Genomic DNA, 13,016 nt, shown 5'->3' on the forward strand with positions numbered 1-13,016 from the left:
ATCAGCTCTTTCTTGTTGATGTGCCAGGTCACCTGTTCCTCCTTCCAGGTGCCTGACACTTCTCTTGAGCCGAGCGTCGCTCCCATCCTGTTTTCCGACGCGTCGGAAACAAAAACGGTTGGTTGGGGTTCAGAATGTGAAGGGACATCCCTTCTGCAAACCTGAGAGGGTTCGCCCACCAAGAGAGGTCCTTCTTGATTCCTCTTGAAATCTTGAAGGAGAACTCTAGGTTTTGAGAAAGACAACGCCAGTTCCGATGTAGAAAGAACTGGAGAGGTCTGAGGTGCAACCTTCCTAGAGAAAGGAATTGCTCCAACGAGGAGAGTGTCCCCAGCAAACTCATCCACTCCCTCGCTGTGCATACGTCTTTCTCTAGACAGGTTGTGACTTTCTCTGAACATCGGGCTATCCTTTCTGGAGATGGAAAAGCCCGAAAATCCAGAGAAACCATCCGAATCCCCAGATAGATATGATCTTGACTGGGGATTAACTGAGACTTTTGAAAGTTCACCAAAAGTCCCAGAGAACTCGCCATGAAAAGGGTCTTTTGTAGGTCCTCCAAACATCTTTCCTGTGACTTGGCTCTGATAAGCCAGTCGTCCAAGTAAAGGGACACCCTCACTCCCTCTAAATGTAGCCATCTTGCTACATTTTCATTAGTCCTGTGAAAACCTGAGGGGCTGTTGAAAGGCCGAAACACAAGGCCCTGAATTGGAATATCCTTCCTCCCATCATGAACCTGAAGTATTTCCTTGAAGAAGGATGGATCGGCACATGGAAGTAAGCGTCCTGAAGATCTAGGGACACCATCCAATCCCCTGGACGAAGAGCCGCCAACACTGAGGATGTCGTCTACATGGCGAACTTCCGCTTTTCTACAAAGAAATTCAGGGCGCTTACATCCAGAACCGGTCTCCATCCTCCTGAGGCTTTGGAACTAGGAAAAGGCAATTGTAAAAGCCCGCTGAGCATGGGTCGCTCACTAGCTCTATCGCCTCTTTCTCAAGCATTTGTTCTACTGCCAGAGTAAGAGCGTTGGCTCATGATGGGATCCCTGTACTTGGCCACCAACTCCCTCGGAGTCGTCGTCATAGGTGGTCTTGCTAAGAAGGGAATCAGATATCCTTTCCGGATAATCGAGAGGGACCAGTTGTCCGCTCCTCTCTGTGCCCAGACTTCTGCGAATCTTAGTAGCCTGGCACCTACTGATGTCTGGAGGACTTTTTTCCTACTTTTTCGCTCTGGTAGAGCGAGAGAAGGATCTTCCTCTCTTGAAGGATCTATTACCTCTTGAGGTAGAGGCTTCTAGAAGGAGGGCCCCTCGAAAGGGCTCCTGTCTAGCTGGAGTCTCCTTCTTAGACTTAGTCTGGAAGGTCGTTCTAGGTTTTCCGGGCAGACTGAGCGAGCAGAATCTTGAGAGCCTTCGCGGAGATAGCTCCAGAGATGTCCTGTATTATATTCTTTGGAAAGAGAAGAGGCGAAAGTTGCGAATATAGTAGCGAGGCTCTCTGAGCATGAGAGACTGACTTGGTCAGAAAAGAGCAGAAGACCGATCTTTTCTTAATAACCCCTGCTCCAAACAGGGAGGCTACTTCGCTAGATCCATCTCTCACTGCCTTGTCCATGGCACGTAAGTACACTGTTGAAGATCCTCGGGCGAAAGGGAATCCGGGTTCTGAGTCCTTTTAGCTAAGACCCCCAACGACCAGTCAAGGAAGTTGAAAGACTTCCAAGACTCTGAACATTCCCTTCAACAGGTGGTCGAGCTCGTTCATCGCCCAGGTAGTCTTAGCAGACAAGAGGGCCGAGCGTCGGGAGGCACCCACCAGTGAAGAGAAGTCCGCGTCTCCAGATGAGGGAAGACCCAGGCCTAGGGGTTCTCCAGACTCATACCAGAAACCAAGTTTCCCCATAAGCTTAGAAGGAGGGAAAGAAAAAACAGTCTTCCCTTTCTCCTCCTTAGAAAGAAGCCAATCACCAAAACCTCTCAAAAGCCTTCTTCATTGAGATGGTTGGTTTCATTCTCACACAGGAGGAAACCTTCGTCTTCTTAGATGTCGAGAATAAAGAGAGAGGAGAAGGAGGGGCGACCGGAGTAAGCGCGTCTCCAAACTCCTGAAGAAGGAGGTCTGTCAGTTCTTGTAAGACGAGACCAAAGAATCCTTTACCAAGTCCTCTTCTGAAGGTTCTATTTCATCTACCGAAGAACCTTCGGCTTCTTTACGAGAGCAGGCGGACTTCTCTAAAGAAGTGCGCCTATCCTGTGAAGAGTGTCTGGCAGCCGTCTGGCGCCTATCAGGAGAAGCCAAAGCTTTCGGGAGAGCTCCTATCAAAGGCGTCCTTCCTACTCGATGAGGGAGTCCTCTGTGATCTTGCAGTCTGTCCCGAGATACACGTTGGAATCCAAGGGGGAGCGCCTGCTAGGAGAGGAGAGCCTACTATGCTCAAGGCGCTACCAGACTCATGCGCCTGTCAAGAGGAGAGCGGCTGCCTGGCGAACTGCGCCTAAAATGAAGAGGAGCGCCTGCTAGGCTCTTGGAGGCCCTACCAACAGGAGAGTGAATCCCTGGAGAAGAGCGCCTACTAGGAGACAGGCGTCTACCATGATCCAAATACCTAGATCGAGAAGCGTGGGTCTCTGCAAAAGCTTGTCTACCAGCAGAGAAGCTTCTTTCAGGTTCTTTACGCCTGACCTGAACAGAGCGGCTAACAGGCGAAAAGCGCCTATCAGGAGAGTAGCGCCTATCTTCAACACAGCGCTTGGCAGCAGGAGAGCGGCTACCTGGGGAGTAGTGCCTACCAGGCTCTAGTCGTCTGACATAAGGAGAGATCCTGTCTCTAGAAGTGTCCATGCAGGGGGAGGCTCTCCTTATCCGGAGATTGGAGGTTCTTCGGAAAGGAGCGAGAAGTAGAAGCTGTGCGCTTATCCTTAGAAGAGCGCTACTAGGAGCTTGATCCCGTTCACGGGAGAAATGAAGTCGCCAGGAGATAGCTTCCTGGGCAATTGGCGCCTGGAAGATGACTGGCCGTCCTGCCAAGGGAAGAGCGCCTCATTCTATCCGCTGGTACAGGAGAGAGAGCAGACTCCGACTGAGAAGGCAACGCAGGAGAAGGTAGCCTAGACTTCTTGACGGGGAGAGAGACGTCCTTCTTACGACGAGCGCCTCCAGCCAATGAGCCCGCAAGAGCCGAAAGCTGAGCTTGCAGCCCCGCAAGAATCCGAGCTGGAGATCTTGCAAACTCCTCCACAGGGGACGAGGTTCGAAGCCTACTCTGAGGCGAGTACTCCTGATCCCTCCTGGGTTTCTTGATGTCCACTTCAGGCTCCTCCGGAAAACACTCTGGGCTGGAAGGAAGGGCGCAAGGAGCCTTCCAGGCTCTCTTCAACGGTCGAGAGGAATCCGAGGCGCTCCATCCTCTTCTAGGAGAAGGCGATGAAGAAGAAGAGAAGCATTGTCGTAAAACCTCCTTCTTGGCGTGAATTAAGGCAGCCTGGGAACGAACATCAGGATCTACCGAGGGGACGCCTGATCGGTGGGGGTTCTCCCTAACCTTCCTGCGGCTGTTGACTTTCCTCCTCCACTGGACTGGAGTCTGGAAGAGGTCTAGGCCTGGAAGCATTAAGGAGCCGATCAGACGCACCCTCCACTGCACTGGGGGCACTGCACAAATCACTTGCACTATCACTCTTACCTTGCAACGAACGAATTTTCTTCTCCATGCTAAGGATCGTGGCTCTCATGGTTGCCACTTCCGAAGGCGTATCTTTTGGGTTCGATGCAGGGAGCAGGAGCTGAAAAGGGAGAAGGATCTAGTGCTACGACAGGATTATCTACTTCTACCTCGCTAATACGAGACTTACTAGAACTTCTAGACGAAGCTTTTCTCACCCTGTCTTTCTCCAACTTCCTTAAGTAGGAAGAAAGAGACTTCCATTCACCCTCATCCAACTTCTCACATTCATTACAAGGGTTAATAAAGGAACATTCATTACCTCTACACTTCAAGCATACTGTGTGAGGATCTACCGTTGCTTTCGGTAGCCTCATCCAAACCAATATCCAAAAAACAATCCACAAGCGCGTATGCCAAGCCAACAAGATCAGGTACTTCACCGAAAGTCAGTCCAAGAGTATCCAAGGCAACGAGAAACGAATTAAACTATCAGGAGGTAACGACAACAGGTGTAGTCGAAACCGGCGACAGAGAAAATCTGGCTGGAAAGGGAGATTGGTTCATACAACCGCCACCCAGCGGCGGGTAAGGTAGATCACCTGACCTACCTGTCGCGTGTGCCGCGAGTTTTGAATTCTGTCGTGACGTCAGAGACCGTATAGCTAAGTATATATCTGACAGGAAAGTTCATGTACAAAAACCTGGGTTAGTGGCTCTTCTACTAACTCTATTGCTTTCTTTTGCAAGAGGGACGAAACCACTTCCGAGAGGGCGATGAATTTCTTTGAATTTTCTGAGTAAGCTGTCAAAGCTATCAGAGAGCTTTCTCTTGAACGGAATATCGTATCCTCTCTTAAAACCTTTACAATCCAAGGTTCCGCCCCTCTCGCTTCCCAGTCTTTCCCAAAATTGACAGAGTCTCGCACCTACTGATGCACCGAAGGACTGATACATTACTTCTTGGTTGAGGGGTTGGTTGTGGATTTTTTAATAGATCTAAGGGTGAAACATGCTCTACCCGTTGATTTTGGGGAATATCTACCGAATCTCCTGCCCCGAAAGGGTTGTCCTTGGCTGGCTGGCGAGGGACGTACACTGGGAATATCTTCTCTAGTACGTTTAATGGATTGCGAGAGAAGATCCTGTGTTGCTTTCTTTTGCAATTCGGAAGCAACTAGCACTACTGTCTCCTCTGGAAACAGGTGCTTCTTATCCAAAGGCGAATAAAGTAAGGCAGACTTTTGAGTAAGAGAAACTCCTTTCAATGTAAAAGAACACCAAAGTTCTCTCTTCTTTAGGATACCTAACCGTGAAGAGAGTGGCTAGTTCTGAGGATCCATCTCTAATCCCCTTATCTGAACAGGAGCTCATTCCCGAAATGCCTGCAAAGGCTTCCTCATCCAACAAGGAATAACTCTTGAGATTACGTCCCAAGGCTCCTACTGTCCAGTCCAGGAAACTTATAACTTCAAATTGCCTAAAGATATTTTTAATTAGGTGATCTAATTCTGACACCGTAAACACGATCTTGGCCGAGTTGAAAGCCGATCTTTTCACTGAGTCAATAAGAGCGGAGAAGTCTCCCTGGGTGGAGGCAGACACACCCAAAGAGAGAGCTTCTCCGGTTTTATAACATAAGTGTCTTCTCATTGAAAGACAAGAAGGAGGGAAAATGAAGTTAACTTTGCCTTGATCCCTCTCATCCTCAAGCCAAAGGTTAATTTCCTTTAACGCTTTTTGAGCTGAAAAGGACAGTACTAGTTTGGGAAATTTCCTGGAGTTTTCCTGGTTGTCTCTCATGTAACAAGACACTGGCGATGTGGGAGTCACTGGTGAGAACGAATCCAAAATATTTTCAACAAAGTAAAACAGCAAGGCTTTGTATGCAGTGAGAGAAGACTTTCTCCTCCTCTTCTCCTTTCTCTCCTTCTTCGGCTGAAGAAATAGGTGATAAGTTCTCTATAGGTTGAACAGGGGGCACTGCAGACTGAATAAAGCCCAAAATGCTGTCTAACTTGTTCTGGATGGATGAAAAAGAAGGATCGGGGGCAGCCATCACCTGAGATCCAGTTAAGACTGAAGCTGAAATTGATGACATAAGACTGTCTGAGAGCTTCATACTGGTCTATCTGTGCACCTGATTGCATGTATACCTGTGGATGCTCGGGCGCCAATGTACGTCCTGGCGCCAATGGATGCTCAGGCGCTAGTGGGCGCTCTTGGATGCTCGGGCGTAGTGGGCGCTCTTGGATGCTCGGGCGCTAGTGGGCACTCGGGCGCTCTTGGACACTCAGGAGCTAGTGGAAGTTCGGGCGTTACTGGACGCTCAGTCGCAACTGTATTCCTGGGTACCAATGGACGCTGGAGTCGGTGGGCTTTTTCCTTCCCCCAACTTCTCTTGAATTATTGTCGGTTCCAGAGCCGTAGAAATCCTCTGAGCCGATGGGTGCTCATACTCCGAACCCTGAACCTGTATCCGAGGAGTCTCGTGAATTACAGGAGAGACTGGTGGGAGCCTTACTTGTCCTTAAGCATTAGAGGTGTGGATAGGTGCCGATGACACCTCCGGAAGTTTACTCTTCCCCGTACTCTTAACCTCCGAAAGTCTGCCAGAGGAAGACCTTCTAGACGACTTAGACATTGGGATCCTCTCACTATGACATCCCTCTCCTGTCATATCCTGAGAGAATCTCTCTGGAGTCCCAAAAACTACACGTAGGCTATTCTTTCTGGAAAAGGCTAGCCTTTTTACAGGGGACTGTAGAGGGTAGACAACTTTACCACCGAACCCTCCTTTTCAATGGACTGGACTGGCGCCTGGGAGAGGACTCCCCGGAGCTGGAAGCTCTAGACGAAAGTGGTACTCCTTTAGAGACGCCTTTCCAATGGCACTCTGTTGCGATCTGGGATTTGTCAACAGAATCACTTGAGGGGGCAACTGCTTGTGGCGGCGGACTGACCTCCTTTGGGCTACCAGTATGCCTCCTCCCAGGTTATGGGGAGTTTGACAGGGACCTTTGCCTAGGAGAATCAGTGGGCCGAACAGCCACCTCCTCCACAATACTTGCACTGTTGAAATTTTGAGTCTGTCTCTCTCTCTCAAACACATCTGCTTCTCTGTTAATTACTTTTACTGGTCATTTTCATCAAAACCTATTTCAACAATAGAAAAAAATAAATTATCAAATCTGCATGATGCGGATGATCAGAATACACTTCGCAGATCTGAATAATACGTATGGCGATGATCATTCACACACACTGCGCTATGATGGCACAAATGCGTGAGGCAGAGCCTTCAGTTTTAGCTAATGGCTCAGCAGGAAATCTTTCTCTCGCATTCCCCCTTGGAGGAATAAAAGTTTTTTTTTCCTCCAAGCATTCCCCCTACCCCTTCTCTCAGATACCACCAAAACCCCCCCACCTAAAATATTTGAAAAGACAATAGATCTGATACATTTTGCGGCGCGTGACTCGCAGAATTTGAACGGCTTCACAGATACAGAAAATCTATTTTTGAGAATTAGCAACTGCATAAAAGGGGAATCGCGCAATTCGAACATGCATAATTTGGGACCAGACTGTACTACTGTATTGAGGTGGCAGGAAGTTGATTTTGATAAATCGGGATAATAAGAGTTCTCATGCCAAATCTGTTGGTTGTATCTCCATTTGCACTTTTTTTCCCACGACCCTGCTCCACTAATGCATGGAACACAGGTTGCGTCAGGGAGTCTAGTGGTCTGGGAGCCTTGACTCGACTGGCACCTCAGGGACCGGCCAGCTGGGGACTAGTCAGCCTATAAGGTAACGGTTGCACCTATGCATGCAGTATACTGTAAGTGCAACAGTACCATAGTGTGGGTCAATCAGTTCTCTTCCTCAGAAAAGGGACAAGTGCTAGAAGCATATCAAGACTTTCTGCAGGGATGGTCAAACATAGTCACAATTTTCTTCCTTCACTCGAAATTATCAAAACAGAAAGATCAGAGGTATTGGAAAACTTCATAAAACCTGTCACACAACACATCTAACAGGCCCAAGGAGGCGGAGACAGAAGTATTAAAGTGCTATCTGGTAACCATGGATGTCTGACTATGGAAGAACTGGGAACACTGGCTCATTACTCCCAGAAAACACTAATCAAAACCACGAATTCAGAAACAAATGAGCACTGCAAACAGCCAGTGCAAACCCTAACCCATGTGATCTCAAAAGACCCCTGGGGAAGAGTTGAAGCATTTCTTTATCACCCAAGTCGACCAACCAAGGAAAGATAGGGAGAATACCTGAGGATCATCAGCAAACCTGACCTGACTCGTAGGTCAGTAAATGAAACCCAATGGCCCCTGCAAACGAGCCATGCAAAAAACCTTCCTATACAATCCCAAAGGATTGTGGTGAGAGGGGTAAAAGTGATTACCTCTTACTATAGTCATCCGACCATAGAAAACCCATCAGCCATAAACCGAGTCTAGACAGGGAAAACGACGGAGGTGTACTAAGGATTGATGCTTTACTCCTCTCAGAAAGCTACAATTACAAGGAGTTACAAGGATTAGAATGTCTCATAGACTTATTAGTCCATCTGAGTTGACATCACGTGCTCACTTATCTCTAGGAGCAGGTTTTACTGTTCATGTACACTGCCCTAATGATGTTGTCTAGCTTTCTTTTAAACTCTTCAACACTGTTGCCATTTACATCTTTGGTGGCAGTTTATTCCATGTGTCACATTTCTTGTATGTAAAGAAGTTCCCACAATGAGATGTGTTGTATCTCAAAGCAAAGCAAGCCTGATAGTCCACAGAGAAAAGACCAAGAGAACCTCTAGGCTAAGGGAATGGCACTGAGCTCTAGGCTAAGGGAATGGCACTCAGTGCCAACCCTGCTAAGATAAACACTCCCAGCCCTACCTCGATGGGAAATGTACCCTGATAGAAGCTTAATAAGCCTTCTAATGGAGGGCAGACTTCCCCTGCCCCACTCTTAACTCACAACCGAGCCAAAGTAGAGATGACCTTCGGAAGAATCAAAAGGAAAAGGCTACACAGCCTATTTCCAATGACTACACAGGAATGCTGTGACAGCTGGATTACCTTAATTAAGATCAATTCTACTGTCATTGAACTTCCAAGCAGCTAAATCTACCGTACATAAAAGGTAAACATATTAGTAAGTATGTCAGAGAATGAAACAGCTGTGTAACTACCAGAAGTTGTTACATGTCCAATAAAAAAAGTATGTACGTACATATTCATAGCAGCAAGGAAAAACAAACTTAATTCCTTGTAAGAAGGATAATTTGACCAATGGGTTTGAAAAAACAATAAAACCACATAGTCAACAACCCAAAAATGACAAGGAATACTCATGTTTAATCAAATGTTTGAATGGGAAAAGTCAGGTAGAGAGTCATGAAAGATGTCTGAACGACAGCAGCCAGAAGCTAAGTGGAGTGCATACCAACGTGGGCTGGGCTTCCCCTTGCCTGTCAGTAGTAGACTACCTTGTCAATAAGTTTGAATGCCTGTTTCAGCTCAAGTTCAGAAGCAAATTCTCTGTGTAGAACAAAAGTTTGTATTTGTGCAGGAACAAATGTATACACTACAGTTACAGTACTTTACAGTTGAGCCTAACAAAAAACAAGTTTTGACAAAGGAAAAACCCATTTTTGGTATTCCCTGTGAGTCCTCAAAGGAGTTACTCATCATCACTGAATCAAATACCCTTAGTACCATAATAATGAATTGCTTACCTTCATTTCCTTCTTCATCAACATTAAACGAAGCAGCTGGGTTTAACAAAAACTTTTCAACATACGACTTCAATTCACTAGCCATTATTCAGTATTCTGAAACATGGAAGTTCAGTTATATAAATAGTATTCTTCTATGGGAAAAAACATTTCTTACAGTAAATCTTAAACTAGTACTGTGAGCAACATCCAAGTAAGCAAATGACATGCACAGATACTATATCAATGATGAAGCAATATTCTGCACCAACATACAAAATACCAATCAGTGAAAACTTATATTATTATTATTACTATTTATATAATGTTTTATTATAGTAGTAATAAAACGCACAAATGATATGTACGTACTTAGTACATAATTATTAAAAAATTGAATTACATAGTTTTTATTGTTGACCCATTTCAGTGTGTTATCTCTCAAGCATGGAGTAAAGTAACACCATTTTCATAATTCAATATGAAAATCTGTGTTACATCACCATATTCATTACAGTAACTGTCAGAATTATCTGAGAGTTCAGGTCTATTACTATCATTGCCATTTCCAAATATGACAATTTGTCCAAAATTGCATTTTTCCTAACTATACAAACCTGAGGTCCTTTTACAATAGGAAGGTACTAGCGGCAGCTGGATAGGTCGTTAATCTTTCGAACAAGGGGTTCGGTAGTTAACTGCTTGTCCGACAGGCGCGCGCGTGCGACTGGGAGGTAAACAAATCACTTTTGCTTTTGGCCCAAGCAAAAACTGCAGAGTGAGGGGTGGCATGAGGTGGGACTATGTGTAAAAGGACAGCACCCCCGGTTTGTATAGTTAGGAAAAATGCAATTTTGGACAAATTGTCATTTGTTCCGACACGGCATACAAACCTTCGTTCCTTTACAATAGGAAGACTCACTTCTTGGTGGGAGGAATCTGAGTCTTTTGTGAACAGACTGGTGTTCGCCCAACCTTGGAATGCCTCCCTGGTCGTAAGAGCGAGGGAGGGATCCAAGCCTCTGTCCGATTGATCGGGGTGTGGCACCGCAGGATCAATGGTCAGACCTCTGGACCAAGTACTAAGAGAGAGGCAAGCGTATCTCTTCGTACCAGCAAACAAGAACAAGTTCCTATTTGCAAGAGGCAACATAAAGTTATGGTTTGTCTCTTGTTGGCATCCACTTCCCCCCCCTTGTGGAGGGGAAGTGGTGGATATCGCTCCCATCCCTAGTGAAAGGGATAGGATGGGGCTCTGTCGAGTAGCTCACCGGCATCTCGTCCTTATCCAGCAAGGTGATGACCGTATCCCTCTACCCACAGGTAGAGGGGGAGAAAAAGATAGGAAGAGAAGCCAGTCACTCTCTCATTCACTTATTCTATTCTTACAGTCACACCAGGACTCGATGCTGTTCAGCCTGCTAGGGTCCGGGTTAGCTACACAACGTGTTGAGCAGCCACCACGGGTCCCAAGGAAAACGATCCAAGGACCTGTGGGCAATATCCAAAAGGTAGAAGGAGGTGCCAGTGGTCTGGTTGTACCAGACCCCTGCCTTCAGTACCTGCGCCACGGAGAAGTTCTTGTGTAACTCGAGGGAGTGTACTTCTAGGTCATCTTGGTGCTGACGAAGAGTCTTCAACACTCAGCCTGGGATGTCGAGTTCTTCAGAAAGCGCGGTCGCGCTTTCACAGGACAAAGCAGCATCTCCTTCGCATCGAAGGCGGTGAAGTCCATTAGGGAGGGGATTGTGAAGGACTCTAACCGATACGTCAGGAACCGAAGGGTTCAGAGTCTTCGCCTACGAATTCGGTACGAAATCGAGCGTCACGAATCCCCATCCCCTGGATGCTTGACTTCGCAGGAAAAGTCAATGCAATTACCTCAGAGGAAAAGAAGGGAATGGTCGTATGACCTATCCCTCTCTCGACTTCGGTGATGTCCTGTACCCATACTGGGTCTATCCGTCTGCAGCGAAGTTGTTCTTCTCGGTAGTGGATAGGACACCGACACTCAATGGTGGGTGTCGATGGTATGGGTACTGTGACAAGCCGTTAGGACGAAGAAAAGACTGTTATGGAACAACCGAACTAAGTCCACAGCGAAGTTCGTAACAGACTTGGGTGCTCTGACGCTGCCGACTGACTGCGTTCGGTAGGAGGCAAGTTGTCCAAGCACCCGAGCAAGTCACGTGACCTTCGCCTTAAAAGGGTTATGCCAAGAGACTAAACAAATAATTTGTTCGTCACCGATGCCAGAAGGCAAGGTGATGACTCTCTTAAGGCATGTGCCCAACAGGCGAAAGTCAATTGCCTTCTAGAGACCGAGGTCCCTGATGGCAAGATATCTCATAGTATAGTTGATTCTCGGCTAAGGAGAAACAACACTATGTGTCGTTGAAGACGAAGGTGTACAGAAAATGCAACCTACGTCTTCACAGCTGAACCGAGAGAAGGATTCTCAAGATTCTGAACCTGTGCTACAAAGACTGAGAACGCTAACCGCTATTCATTGCTGTCCGGTGAGGATCGTAGTTGCAATAAACAAAAAGCGGAGCGCTTTTCAGTAATGAAGAGACAGGGAAAATACTGCCTGAAGAACTGCTTCTCATGGGCTGAACATTTGGAAGTAGAGCTGTCAGGTCGGAGAGTAGGCGATGTCTTCTGACATATCTGTTAATTCGGGGGCGAGCAATGAAATAATTGCACACCTACGAATACGAGATATTTTGAAGACAAACTCAGATGTCTGCAAAAATCATTCGCATTATCGCGGTGCGATGCAGCGGGTGACTAGTACAGACTTCTGTTTACCGTGCGGTAAACAGAAGATGAAAGAGTCCAAGAGATATCTCTGTTGAAAATTCTCGCAATGTCGAAGGCGATGAAATCAAGCGTCACAGCAGTAGATGGTCCTTCATTATTGCGAGAATCCCCGTTAATCAGAGACCTAAGTCCATGATTGTTGGGCAGAGATACCGTCTGGGGAGAGAGAGACGTAACCGACCGTGCATCTCCGAGACCTAGCTGATACTGAGCCACTATCAGGCAGTTCAATACGCAGTAGCTCTCGGTGACTCGTCATCCTGAGTTGCCAGGTAATCCATTATTCCACGAAGGAATGCGTTCGGCTAGAACCATCGAGCATAAAGAATACGCTCGAGCAATTATATTTAACCGAAACGGATTTCGGTCAAATACAAAAGCTGATTTGGTGTTGTCATGACAATACCAAGTATCTAAAAAATCGAAACTGATAACTGCTGGGAGGTTGCCGGCAACCCCGAGTTGCAGTTCAATTAAGATACAATTCGTCTCGGTCACAAACCGTAGAGTTAACTACGGTATGCGCCTCCTACCCCCCGGACAATTCAACTGTTAAAAGAATCATGTCGCGAGGGTAATATACGTAGTATATTTGTAGGTTCTGTACCACGACCTCCATCCTAAATCTTTTCCTCTCGAGGAATGAGAATAAGGATTGGAGATCGACCGCCTTCGTTCTCTAGTCAAGAGAGTGAAGGAGAAGTCTTTCCCAAAGGAAAGCTTCAATGGTGAACAGAATACCGAAGACGATAGTTCAAGCCAAACTGGAAGTTCCCGTCCG

General features: G+C 46.7%; 1 protein-coding gene across 1 annotated transcript in view; it reads right to left on the bottom strand.

Moving 5' to 3' along the window:
* Positions 1–9,587, bottom strand: part of LOC135224437 (protein AATF-like) — a 109,815-nt gene extending 100,228 nt beyond the window's left edge. The window contains exon 1 of the mRNA XM_064263428.1: positions 9,434–9,587. Coding sequence (XP_064119498.1) covers positions 9,434–9,518 — 85 coding nt within the window. The 5' untranslated portion in view covers positions 9,519–9,587. The remainder of the gene's footprint in view (positions 1–9,433) is intronic.
* Between the last annotated feature and the right edge of the window lie 3,429 nt (positions 9,588–13,016).

The sequence above is a fragment of the Macrobrachium nipponense genome, chromosome 20 (genome assembly GCF_015104395.2).
Source record: "Macrobrachium nipponense isolate FS-2020 chromosome 20, ASM1510439v2, whole genome shotgun sequence".
Classification (NCBI taxonomy): Eukaryota; Metazoa; Arthropoda; class Malacostraca; order Decapoda; family Palaemonidae; genus Macrobrachium; species Macrobrachium nipponense.